Source organism: Hippichthys cyanospilos, chromosome 18 (genome assembly GCF_059441005.1).
Source record: "Hippichthys cyanospilos isolate Australia breed blue-spotted pipefish chromosome 18, RoL_Hcya_1.0, whole genome shotgun sequence".
Lineage (NCBI taxonomy): Eukaryota > Metazoa > Chordata > Actinopteri > Syngnathiformes > Syngnathidae > Hippichthys > Hippichthys cyanospilos.
This window is the reverse complement of record NC_142386.1, coordinates 846606-863911: the sequence shown is the minus strand read 5'-3', so window position 1 is coordinate 863911 and position 17306 is coordinate 846606. Positions and strand designations below refer to the sequence as shown.

The following is a 17306-nucleotide window of genomic DNA, read 5'->3' as shown; positions in this document are numbered from 1 at the left end:
GCTGATTTTTGACATTCGAATAATGATGTAGCTGACTGCCTAATACTGGAAATAAGTGTAATTGCACATTCACTTCAGTAGATGGCAATGATGTTTGCATTTATTTTTTTTTAACTCCATCAATCATCTAAACCGCTTAGGGCAGTTCTTCTCAAATAGTGAGGTGTCCTCCCTGAGGGGAGGGTGCGTGGTGATGCCAGGGGGTGCGTGGACGACCCCCAGGAAAAAGGCTTTGTTTGTGCCATGTGAAGCGTAGTTGCAATAAAATAAGCATTGGCATCTTTTTTCCCCCCCGGGCACTTTGATGCATTTTTTTCTGTTTTAGACTAACCTGTAATCTGTATAAACATTAGCGTACAGTTGTTGAAAGTTGATATATAATTCTTTATTCTTATATTAATGTTAAAATAGTTAGAGTTTTAGGTATATCTGTACATGTTTATAGCTAACAATCTTATTTTTAGTTGGCCTGGTTAGTGGGGGGGGGGGTGCATAATGTTAACATTTTGGCTAATGAGCTAAGCAGGCTATCAATACCCTAGGTAAAATCTAGCAAAGATGAACAGCTAATCTTAAAAATAACACTACTATAATGTTAGCGCATTAGCCCAAACTCTAACAGTGCCTTGCAGCCCAGTTACTATCCGTGTCCTCAAACTCAATAAAGGGCGTTAGCCTGCTAGATGTTTTGACGGTTCCTCATTAAGAAAAGGTCGCCATTAGGGAGGAATCTGACTTTTCTGGTTAAGGATCACTTCATCTTGCCGTTTAGATCAAAACACTATAAATACATAATTAATCCCTTTTTGGTGTGGAAATAATGACATTAAGTTCAGACCTGCAGAAAAAACTGGTGAGGGCGATGCTAGTTTTTAGCGGCGAATGCAAACTGGAATCTATTGTATTGTTTCTTATTGATGCAAAAGAAATATTTTTTGCATAAACTGTAATGCAATTATGTGTCATTTGACAGCAATTAAATACAGATTAAAAGGCCGATGGGATCCTCCCAGTGTTATTATTGTAAATAACTTCAGATGCTTTTATTGTGCAGCGTTGACACTGAGCAAGGTATCCGGGCAGATGAGAATCGCAAGTTCCTATTAAAAATAAATAAGTAAATACTGTACAACTGTACTGGTTGTTAAAACTAACAGTGAGGGGGCCTTTGAAGTGGAACATTTTTCACTATCGCTGTCATCGTTTTACAATTTATAACATGTGGTATTGCCAAAAAGTAGTCTTGTATTTCTTTCACCCACTTTTTGTGATCCACACATAGGAATAACATAACATTTGAGTCCTTATTCTTTAACCACCTTCTTCATCTCATATCTACTCTATCTACAACTTTTACATAGCGCCCCCTAGTGTTCAGAATGACATACCACATAATTGAAATCTCGTGTTATGGACAATATTTAGGTTAATGTTGTGGCAAGACCATTAGACAGTTGCTGTTTTAATTTAAGGGGCACAGGTGACTTTAAAAACTGAAAATAAGAAAAAAATTGAGCAAATGTGTGTGTTAAAGGTATCAGTCAATGGAACAACTATGAATTAGAACTGAGTGTCTGTGTTCAAAAAGAAATTTAAAAATATCGCATTTGAAAACTATAAATGATGTATAAAGTTGAATAAGAGCTTGTACAATGGTTTATAGGTCACACATGTAAATTTGAGACATAGGTAAACTATATGTTTTATGTATATATAATATATATAAAACATCATATAGATAGATAGATAGATAGATAGATAGATAGATAGATAGATAGATAGATAGATAGATAGATAGATAGATAGATAGATAGATAGATAGATAGATAGATATTGTATATACATTTATTCTTACATCTGATCAGAGGAGAGTCTCTTGTTCTTTGTTTTGCTTGAAAAAAGAATAATCAACTACTCTTTCAACAACATATCAATTAAGTAAAGAAAATAAGGGGTAGAACTATATAACATTTGTACTTCTCCCTACTCCCATTGAACATGTAAGCCACAGTGAAATGTAATCTATATTGATTATTTCCTTTTTTCTTTCTTTCTTTCTTTACTTGTTTATTTCTTGTGCTTAAATTTCGCAACATGTTTATCCACTGGATGTTGAGTACAATTCATCAATCAATCCATCAAAAATAAAACGACAATTTGTTTTACTTTCGTGTTCATAACGATCAAATCTGTGCGGTTTCAGAGACGTGGAGCACTTCCTGGTCACGCTCAGGTGAGTCCCGCCCTCCTTCTCGCAGTCGATTGGCCATATTGTCTTGTCCCCTTTCATGATTGGTAGTTTGTGTTCATACTTGAGCCCAGGTAAAAGTCAGCAAGGTAATAACAGCGCGGAAGACTGTTGGACTTACTGTGTCTCTTCTTTCAGCTGCGGTAAATATAACTTCAAATATATAGCAATATATGTGTTTTTAAAACAAGAATTTCACCTGAAGGGAACGTTTTGAAATGGCAGCGAGCGTAGGGCCGGTCATGAATGCGCCGCAGGGAAGCGACGAGCGGGTGGTTTTCACCCAGCTAAAGCCGGTGAGGATGTCCGGAGCCGCCGACGGTGCCGAGGACTCATCCGTGTTTGAGGACGTTAAACCCGGGGTGAGAGTCTCCGCCGACCCGCCAATGTGCGCCGGAGCTCCGGCTCCTCGCTCTGTGTGTTCAGTCAACTCCGTGTTGGATGCTCGCTCACCTGTGCGGGTTAAAGTTCTGTTTGACACCTGGCATGTTTGACGGCGTTATCAACTATTGCTACCGGGATCTAACACAAAAGTGACATTTAAAACGTTGTGGCCCCCTCCCCTCGTAGGCCTATTCATAATGGAAAATTGGACTTTTTACGTAATCACATGATGGACTAGTTGTTTTATGCAGAAGACAATTGGGTTCTGGCTGCGGCATATTAGCCACGAATTATCTCGGACGAACAAATGTGTTTTAGTTCAATGTAGCGTTCGCTGTTTGCTAATAAATGGGATATCCCAACAATCGACCCCGAGGCTCAACTGCGCTTGAATTTTATGCTTTGTTCTGTTGCTGTTGATTAAAAGCGAGGAGGCTGCAAATACGCTGTTTACTTAACTGCAGACGGGCGTAGTAAGCTTCGACACGTGTTGGGCAAAATTTCAGAGTAATTCTAATTTAGGTTTAAAAACAATAATTGTTTTTATGCTAATTGTTTGCATAAAGACCGTGATATTATTTGCCATAAAAACATGCTAATGCTAATATTATTAAAGACACAAATCAATGACAATGTGGAGAATTCTCCCAAAATTTAAACTGAATTTGCTGCAAGATTTGCTAATTGTATGAAGACATCACATCATCTAATTGCTGTAAAAGAGGTAAACGCTGATTTTCTTTCATGATGTTAATGACGGCCATGTTAAGACATTGACCAATATTTGTTATATGATAGCCATAACAGACCCCAATGACACCTGTTGATACACATTCATCTGAAATGTCATCCATCCATCCATCCATCCATCCATCCATCCATCCCTTTTTTAGAACTGCTTATCCTCACAAGGGTCACAGGCTAGCCGGTTCCTAACCAGGCTGATTTCGGGCAGTAGGCTTGGGACAGCCTGAACTGGTTGCCAACCAATTGCAGTGCACACAGAGACAAACGATCATTCATGCACCCAATCACACCTAAGGTCAATTTAGTATGTCCAATACACCTGCCATGCATGTTTTTGGAGTGTGGGAGGAAGCCAGAGCGCCCGGTTAAAACATGCGAATTCAACACAGGAAGGCCAGAGCCATGTGGATTTGAACTTGGGTCCCTGAACCATGAACCGTGAAAAATAGACTCATTGCAAAATACATTGATGCGAATTGCGAAGATAATAATGCTAGCTGGAATGGTTGCTAATATATATCAAAGAAACAAAGTATTTTAGAACAATACTTGCTGTAAAAAGTATTGAAGGTAAACAAAATTAATTATAGTCAATAAACCATTCTTAGGTGCATGTTTTTTGTTTTAAATTAATGAATGACTATCCTGTATGCAATTCTATTCAAGGGTCAATGTGAAATCAATTTTCATAGAAATCGTTGTATAGCATGTGCATTTCCGGTTTAATATTCTGCTCAAAACGTTCATTTTTAGAATTTGCACAGTGGACCGCGTTAAAAGGTCCCGCGAGGCCATTTCAAAACCCACGTGCCGCATTCTGCCCAACATTCAAACCATAAATCCTAACCGAGGCTACACAGTGGTTTCTCGTCATCTTCAGTCATCGTTTTCAGACCTTTTTTGCGGTTTCTTTTCCTTTCTTTGTTGTTTGAAGTGAGTGTCTGTGTCGTGACAGCAGTATGCGGTCCGACCTGTCTGAGCAGGGCCCACATATCCATAAGCCACCTCGGGGCACACCGTCAAAGGTCCTCTGCCATGAGAAAGTAAAGCAGCGGGGGGAGGGCTGAGATGGTGTAAGTGTGCGTGTATGGGTTGCGGGAGGGGGGGGGGGCTTCTACGGATTTACCTGTCACATGCTTCTTTTTGTTTGGTCACATTGTTCTTGTGTTTGCATCTCATAGTGAACTCTTCTGATCTTTTCGTCTCAAGATTGTCCAAGTGTGGTTTGTAAAGCCATTACAGTACATTTGTTAAGTACAGTTAATCTGTATTTAACTTTTAAGTACATTATTTTTGATCTTTTAGAACTGTTTGTCATCAAACATTTACTCCGGACTGCGTTAGGATTAGATTGTCTGGGGTTAAACGTTCCTTAGTGTACGTAGTACAACCTCAGAAGGCACTTCATGGGATATGTGAGATTCTGCATATTTGATGCTGTGGCAAGAAAGTGTATTCTTTTCTACTTGAGAGCAAATTTATTTGAACACGAATACGCCTAGAGATTACACTACAAATGTATTTCCAAAGCGCAATGGTAAATGGGGCACACTTACATAGCGCCTTCTGTGTTACAAGGTATGAACAGTTTTAAGCATCGTGTATAAGTGGTGTCGATGCATGTCCCAAACAACGGCGTTCTTGTGAACTGGGATAAAAGCCCTTCAGCGCGGTGGACCCAAGTGTTCAGCCCTTGATGGATACTATCGTGAAAAATAAATGCTCGGAAATCTTTTCGCGCAGCCCTCGTATATGGCACTTAAAATGATCACAACGGCTCACATTCACAAACCAATGGAGGCTGCTGCCATGCTGGGCGTTGCCAGTTCCACTTGGTGCAAATTAGAGTTAAGTGTTTTGCTTAAGGACATTTGGACTTTGACACAAGTGTTGGGTATTCAACCCACAACCTTCTGGTTGAGGAACATACTCTACAATAATGCTCAGCCATGTTGCCATTAGTTAAGAGGTCCTTAGCTGAAAAAATATTTCACAAGGATCAGGTCATCGGAAAGGTTGAGAGCCGCTTCTTAATGGCATGGAAACCATATCGCAGTAGTCTTGATGTTGCTTTGATGAAGATGTCTCATCACAGCACGAATGGCTTTCGTGTCCCGCCGGCCGTAACCGTCAAATGAGTAACCCATATGAAAGCACTCACAGGATTCTTTAGCCGTGATATCAGCGGCCATAAGACGACGGGGCCAGTTACACAGTAACCCGACGGTCACGCCTAATGATCCCCCGCAGATCAATATTCAGAAATTGCTCAACTATGCTCGGAGGCGTTACAAGGTGTTTATTGTAATTGTGCTGGTCTTTTTTCTCGATGGCGTTTTTGACTAACCATTTGACTTCCACAACAACGTGCATGGAGCATTTGCATGTACGCAAAGCAATGCCGTAGGATTCCCCCGCACACCTGCATCCGTAAGAAGGGTTGTGGAATTCCACCGATGGCCACACCTAGCAAGTGGCGCTGTTGTGACAAATGCACTTAAATCGCATATGAAATAACTGAACTGTTTTTTATTTAAAAACAAAAAAATCTCCAAGTCCATCTAGCCAATAGTTATTGTTGAACCATTTGTTCAAGGAGAGTCATTTTTTTTAATTATTTAATTTCGAATAATGTGAACATTTTTGTTTCGACAACCTCTGATATAGCGCTAAATTCAGGTTTTTACTTGTCAATCTCTGGTTCCTCTTAGTCTTTGGTGAGCTCATGTCATGATTACCCATCGTGCGTGGTTGCATGTGTGTAAAACACACCACCCGCAGACTACTCGCTCCTTAAGCAGCTTAATTTTTCGTCACGTCTGAATAACAGTCGTTGTCATCTTCTGACTTCCAATGCTAGCTTGGTCTTTGCCTGATAAATGATTGTGCTGTTCTCGTGAGCATAAACTCGGTGACATGCAAGGAAAAAAATAATCCAAGGAATCCCGTTGATCTCCTGTCGTTTCTTGCAAATTTAATGATCAATCATAGATTATTTATAGTTACATAATCAAATTTGCACATTTAGCTAACATACCATGGATGTTGGTTTTAATGCTGTAAAAACTTTTACTTTGTGTTTCATTTGTTTTTTTTTGTTGTTGTTTTGCTTTAGCTGGCTGCTTGCCGTTTTCATTTTGGATTTGAACGATGACACAAGGAAGTGAACTTCGCTTATTTTTATTTTTAAAACTACACTCTTTATCCCTGGCTTTGTCAGGAGATCATAAAAGGAAAAGTCAAGGTTTTCTAAGTTAACAAACCAGCTTCCTGAATGCTTGTGTCATGGTCATTTTGGAGTTAATTTGTAATGCGAGGAAGCAAACAAGAATAATAATAATTCAAAACGAACCTTCTTATCGCTCACTGCATCTTAAAGTCATAAAATGCCAGTGAAGTCTCAAAGGTTTTGAAGCTGACATAAAACTGATCTGGCATGAAACAAGACCGGACAAGACGGCGTTTTAATGAAAGAAATAAAAGATGTTTTCTTCCGTTTGGAAAGCTCTTAATCCCGACTCATTGGTATGAAGCAAAACGTCAATACTTAACTTAACAACGCACATGCTACTCCAACAACAAACACAGAGTTCCCTCTTCACGGGTGTGTCGCTGGAAGCCAACGCACTCAGCCGAGCCAAAAACAAAAGCCGGAGGCATGCGAACGATGCGGCGAAACGTACTTTGTCAAGTAAAATTAGACAAGAAGAAGACCTGAGAAAATAGCCAACAGAGGTATCGAGAAAAAAAAAAAAACATGTTTGGAATGAAGGTGAACGGCTTACAACAAGGATTCTAATCTGACCAAGACATCAGAAAAAATGTCTGCTTGCCCATATTTGATATTTTGTTTATTTTCATTTCTAGCCATAGCATGCTAAGATAACATCATTTGAAGCATGGTTTAGAATTTTGAAGCATTCGAATTTTAACCGAATATCGTGTGGCATAACACCATTGAACTTTTGTACGTGTGTAAAAATAATGCTACCATCATAGTTTTTTCCTAATGAAGCTGTTTTTGCCTGGCTTTGTTTTCTCACTAATTGATATATTTTAAGCAGTTTAGCTGTTTATTAGCATGTGTCGCTAACATATCTTGGAAGTTTAATGCCATGTTGTCATCTTTGATGTCGTCAAAACACTTTGATAATTTCATGTACAAGCTAATGGATAACTGTTGAACAGATTCGTATGTATGCTTAGTTAACAGTGTGTCGCCTAACAGTAGTTAAAAAGGTTTAGTATCCACTAAGTGGCCGGTGACCTACAATACGTGCTCTAGAAAACATAAACCATCTCTGTATGACTTGGACAATATCTCCAGGCATCCATTGTTAGTTAATAATTGCAGAAGGCGCTTGACTGATCCTGCTTCGAATCCTGGCGTCCAATGATAACAAAACAGTAAGAGTCGCTTATCAGCTCGCGTTTTTACTTTATTGGACGAGAAGGGGAATTTCCGAACTTCCGGTCCATCTAACAGTTGATCCTAAGGTGACCTCAAGTTGGTTCAGATCAAAGCTTTGTGGTTAATAAGGCAGGAACCCCGTTGCTATTGTTCTCCATTCAAAACACTTTTGACTTTCTGCTATATCAGAAAAGTGATAGACGGTTTTTAAACCATTTTCTGATTTAGAGTGCTATAAAAATGGCACGGACAGAGAACGACCTTCCTCTTTTTTATTCTCTGCAACTCGTCCTTCCAGGCCCAGTTGGAGATGGACAAATACCTCCCGCAGGTCACCAGCTCACTCTTGAGTCCCGCCATCGATCTGAGCGACAAGAAGTACCGGCGGGAAAGTGCCTCGGTGGTGGACGAGTACTTCTCGGAGGAGAAGCCTGGCGCTCCCTACAGCCTCAACATCAACGTCATCCTTCCCAACTCCACCCACCTGCGCACAGGCCTCTATCGCCACAACTCCAAGACCCAGGCCCCCGCCCAGATCAAGACGGAGCCCGGACTGGAGGTGCCCTGCTCCTCCGCTGGCACCCAGGCCCTGCCGGACTTCACCTCAGTGTTCAACGTGCCCCCCGTAGTCAATGGTGTTTTCATCAAACCGGACCTGACCTCTGGGGGCGTCGCCCTTTCCGGCGGTTCCCAGCAGCAACAGCAGCAAAGTTTGGACACTGAGCTTCACATAGGACCCCAAGCCCCCCAGCCGCAGGTCTACCATATGCCGGTTAACAGTGCAGCAGACCTCACCATGACTCTGTCCTCCTCTGGACCCTCAGCGTCCGGTTCTCGGACCATGCTGAACCTTGGCAATGCCGGTGGCATTGGCAGCTACATGTTGGCTGAGCATCAGCTGGGGGCGCATCACGGCTACTACCAGGCAAGCGTCAACCAACATGCGGGCCCCCACAGCCTGCCGCCCTCGCCCCCCAACTCGCAACCGGGCAGCCCTGAGACTCAGGCCGAGCTGCTGAGTTTGGCCGGACAGCCGCCGCCTCCGTACCAACAGCATCTGGTGGGCGGGATCAAAGTCACAGGGTTGTCCCCTCATGCCATGCTGATGACGCACGGGCAGGGCGTCCTGACGGGGCCAAAATACAATCGGCGGAACAACCCGGAGCTGGAGAAGAGAAGGATTCATTTCTGCGACTACCCAGGTCTTTAGCCTGTCCCTTTTGAAAGCTAAATTTACAACAATAGATACCTGCATATTTCCGTATGGGCATACGTGGCTTCGTCTATTTGCATTTGTTTTCTTATTTATTTTATTACTGGGGGTGGGGTGCATGCATTTCAGTTAGTTTTTTTTTTTTTTTTTTTTTGGGGGGGGGGGTGAAAACCGAACATTTTCGAATGTGTTTATAATGACGTAGAGTTAAGCTGTTTTCCAGGGGTCCAACTGTACATCAAGCGCTATCTAGTATCTGTCTGCCTTGAAAGCTAGTTAACCACCTAATTAACATTAATTCGACAATATATTAAGGTCAGTCAGTATGATAGTTAACTAGTTAGCTCGCGTGTAGCTATTTGACTCGCTACTTCTTTTTCTCGTGAAGTACACATCAAATGTGCTAGCTAGCGAGCATCGGTGAAATGGTTATAAATTCCTGGGACTCGATGACAGATTTAATTTCAGTTAATTTAACAATTAAAATGTTTGTCTGTTCAACTCAACAAGCAAGATTTTTCCTCCTTGGCAGAGGACTTGAGCACAATGTGTTCTTTTTTTTTTTTTTAACCATGTAAGCTTCCTCTTTGGAAATGGGGTTAGACACTCTTATATGCAAATTTTTCATTCTAGGTAACAATGACTTATGCAGGTTTTTTTGTTTGTGTTTTTTTTTAAAAGATGCTCAACTTGTTTTTCTTTTTTTGTACCATCAGCTTGACTTGTGCTGTGATTTTTGTAATTTTGCAGGCTGTTCCAAAGTTTACACAAAGAGCTCACATCTGAAGGCACACCAGAGGACACACACAGGTAAGATTATATTTCTGAAACACACCAAATATGGGTGTAAGGAAGTGTGCTAATATTTTGGATTAACAGTGAAAGAATTCACATCTTTTTCTCCGGTTGTGCTGCATGTCCATACCTGCCTGGCGAGAAGGAAACAGCACAAAGGGGGCGTGGACGGGAGGAAAGGGAAATGAGGAATAGCGAAGGCTAAAACCAGTTACTCCTGCTTTTTAGTCTTTTTATGGTGAAGATGGAGGGGCGGGGGGTGGGTTGTTTTATGCATGAAGAAGGTCAGTTTCGATAACCCTCCTTGTGAGGTGAAACCTTAAGAGTCTCGTCACCCAGTTTTTTTTTTCCCTCCTGTCTGTATTTTTATACAATGGCGCTCTGCTCCAAAATCTGACGTTGAAACAGGGTAAATGTCATAAATAGATAACACAAACTGGTCCTGTGGGAAAGTTCCCATTGTAAACAACACCAGTGAGAAAGTTAAACACCAAAAAGAAAACGTGGCCGGAGGTAGCATTGCTGACAATCTGAATCAAGTGAAGTATCTACAATGATCATTTAGCTGTTTACATCTTTATTGTGGTGGTTAGTGAGGTATAGAGCTAGTATCTATCTGGCTGTTTGTCTGAACATAATTGATGATGAGGATTAACTATTATTTCTAAAGTCCTCAGTGTGGTCATAGCGCCTCATCGACAGGATTCATTTGCAAAACGGCACTTGTCCTGTCTTGTTTTTTTCCATTCAGTTGACAGCAATGACTCACAAGTAGAGTATGTAGAATGGCGAGGTCTTTCTTACCGGGAAAATGGAGCAAAAGAAGAAACTGGAATGCTGTCGCAACAGTTATCGAAGCAAAAAACGTTTTGAGTAGTCGTTTCTCGAGCGGAACGGTGGAGCATGTGGTTAATGCGGCTGCATCTCTGTTTTCAAACAGACGGGACTTCGGATTTATAACGCAGTTCCGAAAAAGGTCCAGGGTGTTACCAAGACTCGGGTGTAAACGAGCCCTGGGATTGACAGGCAACAAGTCCAGTGTGTTATTTAGCACGTGTGGCCAAAATTTAGTCACGTGCAAAGGCTGTGACAAAAAATTTAGTAATGTGCAAACGCTGTGACAAACTGACAAGTTAAGCAGGTGATGCAAAGAATGATTTGTAGAGAAATGGCGTGTCTTCCACGCAATTAAGAAACTCTGGGGTTTGAGTCCCATCTTGGGTTTTACCATCAACAATCAGCAGCACAAACTAGTGATCTTCGCCATTTAAGCTAATCCTAGCTCCCGGCATATTGCTTTTGACGCTAAATTGCCAGCTCTCTGTCAAAAGACGACATTTTCAAGCTCAGCATCTTGCTGTTGTTTTCTTGGACGTACACAAGCTGGAGCGGAAGCTTGATGGACTCGGTGACTTGCACTAGCAGCCATTCACAAGGGTGTTATCATAACGATTGGCCCCTCCCATTTATGTATGTGAAGTGGGGGCAACCTTGACCATGGACTTGTGTATTTGGACCCCCACCCACACTCAACCCCCCCCAACCCTCTTTCCAAACATTAGTTGAGCTGATAAAGACTTTATGGGTGTCCTGGAGAGGCCTGTTAAGTGTTTGCTCTTCGCCTCAGTAAAAGCATGTGGGAGCTAGTCGTAAAATAGCATTATTGTCAGAGAGCATTTGCTATAGAGGAATGAAGGAGTCGGAATGGAGAATTGTTTTTCCCTACCGTCTAAAGCTGTGGTGTTTTTGTTTTCAAGATTTTTGAGCTGCCATGTTTTATACTTTTGTACATATCGTCCAAATCTGGGTTATTTTTTTTGCAGGATAACTGATTATTATTGTGTCTGAGAATGAAGAAAAATGATTGCACTTACCTATAAAAAGAAGTCATGAAAATATCAATTTTCTATGAAATTCTATAAAATCGTCTGGAAAAAAAAAAGGATTTGTGAGAAAAAAAATTGGTGTTTGAGATATTATGCCGCAAAACAATTGCCAGCTATATTCTGTGTTTTTTTTTTGTGTTGTTTTGTTTTGTTTTAGAAAGTACACAAAGGGTCTTTTGTGTGCCGGAGAGAGATGGATCCACTTACGCTATGTTTTGTTTTGTGGTGTTTGCCAGTGCTGCCACTACGTTTTAGAAGACTCTTCCATGCACACACATGCTACATTAGCGTGTGTGTGCTTGAGTGTTTCAGGTTTCTAAATTGCCAGCTGCACAAACAGTTGAGCTGAATGAAATAAAATAAAAACAAATGTGTTTTCAAAAACAATAACTAACAAACTAACTTCATTTTGCCTTTGTGAAATCCTCAATGAATTGAATGATTAAAAGAACTGGTCAAAACTGAAAAGAAACTAAATATGTAATATGGCTTATGATCACATTTTATATTTTATCATATTTTATATTTTATTTATTATTTTTATTAAGAGATTACTAGACAATCCACACCACACAAAGATGAATATGCCAACATTTAAATGCGTGTTTCTCAAAACCGGGATCAACTTGGAAACATTGCTGCAACTTCCTCAATTTTGGATCTACCGCTATATATTATGTGTCATTTTCAAGGGAAATTAAGCATAGAATTAGAATATATCAATCTCAGTTTTCAATTTTGTAGACAAAAGCCTAATTTTGTGAAAACACAAATAATAAAAAAAATGCTTTCAAAATTATTTTAACCCTGCCTCAAGTCCTTAATAATTTAAATTAAATGAATCTTTCACAGTTTTCTACTAACTTACAGCATGTTTGTTTCTTTGTACCAAGTCATAGTCATTTCTACCTCTAGACTTATAAGTCCTACCCCAATTACCTCCCCAAAGGCAGCTGACCTTTTTGTGGCAAAAAGTACGCCAGCAGAAAGTGTTTGCTCAGCACGAGTCAAATTTCAGCCGCCGATTTGCGCACCCTGGAGGATAATCATCAGTGTCAGGCGCTTTTGACCAAACACACCTGTGAGGCCCTTTGACAAGACATACTACGTTGTATTGTTGCAAAAAAAAAAAAATCTTGTAAATTGATGTTGGCGTCAGTTTATTGTGGTCACCTGCTGCCTGCTCTTTGGACTTGCCCCAGCGCCGCTAACGACCTCTCATGTTGAGATTCGTTGATTGATTGGTCAATAGCCGCACGCTAATCTAATCAGTGTCGGTAATGAGCGCTTGATGACCCAAACAGCCAAACAAACTCGCTGATAGAAGAATTACCTTCAAGTAAGACGATTTTCAGCCGCTTTGACCTGAGAAAAACCCCAGCGCAAGACATTTTTGAAAGTTTGCGACTTGATTTTTCCGCAGCGTTTTGAATAAGCTTATCATTACTACGTGAAGTTGGCAAGTTTACTGGTGGTTATTTGAAATGACCGATTGGATTTTCTGTACTTAGCTGTTAATTACATTTATGACATTCAGGCTATGTTCAGACAGCAGGGCTTAATGCTCAATTAGGATTGTGAGGTCGTTGCCATTTCCAAATTAATGATAGCTCTATCCGGCCTGTGCGTCAACTATAAACGATCCAAAACTGTCGTGCGTGCGCGTTGTGGACACCCTGACGTCACACACAGCAAGTGGGCTTTAAGAAAGTACCTAGCTATGTTGAAATGGTTGTCATACCGGAGCCAGAACGTTTTCAGCCTGTTAAATTTAAGGAGGAAACTGAGGACTAGGAGAGTGCGTTTTTTCCCTGTCTGCAATTGCTCTTTTGTTATTTTTCCCAACCTGCTTCCTGTCATACCGCAGTCAGAATATTTTCAATCATGGCACATGAGGCGCCACCACAAACTGGTTGGACAAATTATATTTAAAAAAAACACACACACAGGCTAACCTTCCTTATTTTCGGACAACCATATGGCTTAGCTCATCTGCTAGCCGTTAATAGAACTGAGCAATCACATTGTGTGCGGCTAGCATGTGTGAAAGATTCTTTTTCCAACTTCGACTCACATCAAGTGATCACATGTTGAGAAGTCAGCCTGTTTGTTCACTGCTCAAAAGAAGTAAAGGTTGTCATACTAACTGAATAAATCTCATTTTCTTATCTTTTCCATTTGTATGTTTTATCTCGCTGCTTTTTAATCCTTTGTGTTTCTTGTGGTATGTTTGCATAGGAGCCCATTCAACATTTTTTTTTTTTTTTTAAACTCAGTCCCTGTTGATGATTAGCTGGCCCTTTTGGCAGTTGCACATTTGTCACATCACACACTCGGGCGTCGTTTATTAAATTCCTGCTAGATTGAGCAAGCCTCATTATTTTTCTATTTTTTATCATTATTAATCATAATAAAAGGAGAACAAGTATATTCAATTCCTGACCTTCAACTTTTCACGCTCAGGTTTTGTGGTTGCGGTTGTAAATTTTAGTTTTACTATTTTTGTTTTTAGCTGTTATTAAGATGAACAAATCATCAAGGTGTAGGTCTAAATCTGTAGCATATTTTAGTCACTGCCTAAAGAGCTGTTCATATTAAAACATGATAAAAACTCGTTATTAAAACATTAATCATGTTGTGAACTCGGCGTGTTCGCTTCAGGTTTTAATTTGATAAATGGATCACATTGTGGGATTGTTTAGCAATTTTGCTAACAAAATCTATGGTTTTGCGTGGCCTATTCAATGACATTTGGAAAGACATATTTCGTCAAGTTGATGTTTTTGTTTGTAGCCATTGGTTGGACAAATGGTTCCCATTTTCCCAAGTTGGCATGTTTTCAAACGTACAAGCCGCGCGCTGGATCTAACCCGCAAAGAGGTTTAGGGACTACAACTGTCTTGTAGTACAGTATGTCAAGACAAAATATGTATGCATGGAACATGTATACGATCCGCTTCCATTGTTAACTGAGCTGCCATGTTGTGGTTGTCAGGCGAGAAGCCGTACCGCTGCACGTGGGACAACTGCGACTGGCGCTTCGCCCGCTCCGACGAGCTGACCCGACACTACCGGAAGCACACGGGCGCCAAACCTTTCAAGTGCGTGGCCTGCAGCCGATGCTTCTCGCGCTCGGACCACCTGGCACTGCACATGAAGCGCCACCAGAACTGAGATAGCCCCGCCGCAGAAAGCGCCGCCTGCTTGGGAAAACTCTCGGTTTTTCTTCCCTGGGATTTCCTAACCTCAAAATAACTTTCCACCAAATGGGGTCAAAATGGATTAGATTTGTAACTTCAAAAAATAACTAAAAAGTTGTAAACATATGATCTTTGATCCGTACAAAAAATACGCTTTGTCTTCTTGACTCGTATAGCATCTTTTCGCAAAGACAAATGAACACAAACGGTTTCATGTGTCACTCCTTGGCTAATTCGCCACGTAATGCGCAAAACCTCGTAAGAACATGTTACGTTTTGGACTAAATAATAGACAAAAAAGACATGTAGGCTAACCATCCTTGCTGGAGCGAATTGATAAAATTGCCTTCATAAACATTGTAAAGTTATTCTCAAGGTCATTTTAGTGGCATGTTTTCATTATTCCATCTCGGCTCATTCTTTTGGGAAAGAAAATACTGAATTTTCCATAGGACAGGTGGATTGCCCGCCCCCACTCTCATGTAAATATTGTTTGTATATCTATTGTGCATATGTGTCTCTGCAAGGGGGAAAAAAATGAATGTACTTAGATTCATACTTGACAGTTTTTATTCACATTTTGTTAATACGAGTCGATACCACCCTGTGTTGAAAAAAAATCATGATAAAATAAAACTGAACTTAGTCATAGACTGGTTCTGCCTGTTTTGGAGTTCACAGGGTTCTGTCGTTAACTCATGTTTTTATAGGTTGCTTCCATGGCAATCAACTTATATACTGTAATCAAAAATGTTCTGTCTTTTGTATGTAAATTTTAAAATCTAGTTTTTGGGCTTTCACCGTGGATGCTATCATGCACTGCGGTGAAGTTGCCTTTTATTTCAATTCGAAATTTTTTCATTTTCATGGCTTTGTAAGGATTCAAGTTCTCTGACCTTAACACGTACAGAAAATAACAAAAAGTGTCATTTTGACTTCAATGCTTTTGTAAATATTTCTCGAGTTTTTATGATGTCTCATCAGGATTTTAATGGTGAATCAGAATGTTTGTTAAAGCCTTTGTGGAGTTCAATGCTTTTAAGAGTTCAAAATTTTTGCAATGATGTAATAAAAAAAAAAAAACATGATAATGCGTGAATTTCTCGTGTTTAAATATAAATGCAGTTGCACAGATTTCTACTTGGTTGCATCCCCCGCCCCGTCTATACCCACAAAGATGACAGTCTGAAAAGATGTCAAAGATCTCTTCATTGGGAGCTGATGAAAGTTGCACCCGGCGCACCCGGACAAAAGATGGGTATGAGAACCATTCCCATTGTAATGATAATAATCATCATATGAAGCAACAAGAAAAGCAGACAGGGTGGAGTCGTTCTTGTAATTGTGGTGTTTGAGCAAACGTGTTTTTAGCGAGATTTGCTTCGTTGTGGTCACATGGGGACACCGCCCTAACTTTTTATGTGCTCAGCATGTTTGTTCAAGGGAGGCGCCCTTTAGGATTGCTCTTGGAAAATTAGTGAGCATCAATGGTCAAGTTAATATTGACCACAATGTATTGTAAGCAGGTAAAACATGGCGGAAATGAACAGAAGTAATTGCGTAATAAAGTGATAAAGTAAAACAAAACAAAAAAACACCATGAAAATAATTTATCATTTTTAAAGTATACGCAACAAAGGGATACAAATTTAAAAAAAAAATACAAAAAGTGATCGATCGTAACGCGCCGGTACATCATCGCAGGTGCGGTGGTCACGTGATTTGAGAGGAGTTGCAGTTAGCATTGCCTAACAATGAGGTAACTACTTTTTAGTACTATATACAGTGTTTTTCGGGACTAAAAAAATGAATGAAGGGATAAGGGTACGTTTTTAGAAAACGTTTGGAATAATGTTTTATCTGAGTTCAATTTGTGCTACCAAAAAATGTACCGTTTTAACTGTGCTGTTGTTTTGCTAACATGACAAGGTACAGTGCAACTGAAAAGTAGTCGGAAGATTTCAAGATGCATTTTATTAGCAGTACTCCGTACAAGACAACAAAACTGACTTATTTGAGATTCGGTTCGTTGTGATTGTCAGCTGTGACAGGGTTGAACTCTACAAATTCAAAATTAATGTTTAAACTGCCATTTGAGAGGTAAACACAGTCCTAAATAGGCAGCGAGCTAAGGCATGAAACTGATTGGCTTGTCTCAGCGTCGAAACGCAAGTCACAATTAAGTCATTGAAAAATATAAAGGGAATTATCTCGTAAATGAAGGTCAGCAAATCTTAGCTTTTTACTTGGAATGTGTTTGTTGTGGATGTGGGATGACTTGATCTCACACGCGAATTTGGTGTTATTGAACCACCAGTGTGAATGGAATGCCAGTCACAAATATGATGAGATGGTGCAGGGTTATAATTTTCTTCTTATGATATAGGGCAGGATTATATTTCTCTGTGGGAGTTGTAAGCGA

General features: G+C 40.3%; 1 protein-coding gene across 3 annotated transcripts; it reads left to right on the top strand.

Annotated features, from left to right (window-relative positions):
- The first annotated feature begins 2317 nt into the window (after positions 1-2317).
- Positions 2318-15975, top strand: klf5l (Kruppel like factor 5 like). Of its 3 annotated transcripts, XM_088441822.1 has the most exons (5): positions 2337-2391; positions 2474-2610; positions 8089-8992; positions 9754-9813; positions 14680-15975. In XM_088441822.1, the coding sequence occupies exons 2-5, from the start codon at positions 2491-2493 to the stop codon at positions 14856-14858; spliced, it is 1263 nt and encodes a 420-aa protein (XP_088297948.1). In that variant the 5' UTR covers positions 2337-2391; positions 2474-2490; the 3' UTR covers positions 14859-15975. The 3 variants fall into 3 exon arrangements, with proteins under 3 accessions (XP_088297947.1, XP_088297948.1, XP_088297949.1); XM_088441821.1 differs by having other exon boundaries at positions 2318-2610; XM_088441823.1 differs by lacking the exons at positions 2337-2391; positions 2474-2610 and adding an exon at positions 6971-7114.
- Positions 15976-17306: the final 1331 nt, after the last annotated feature.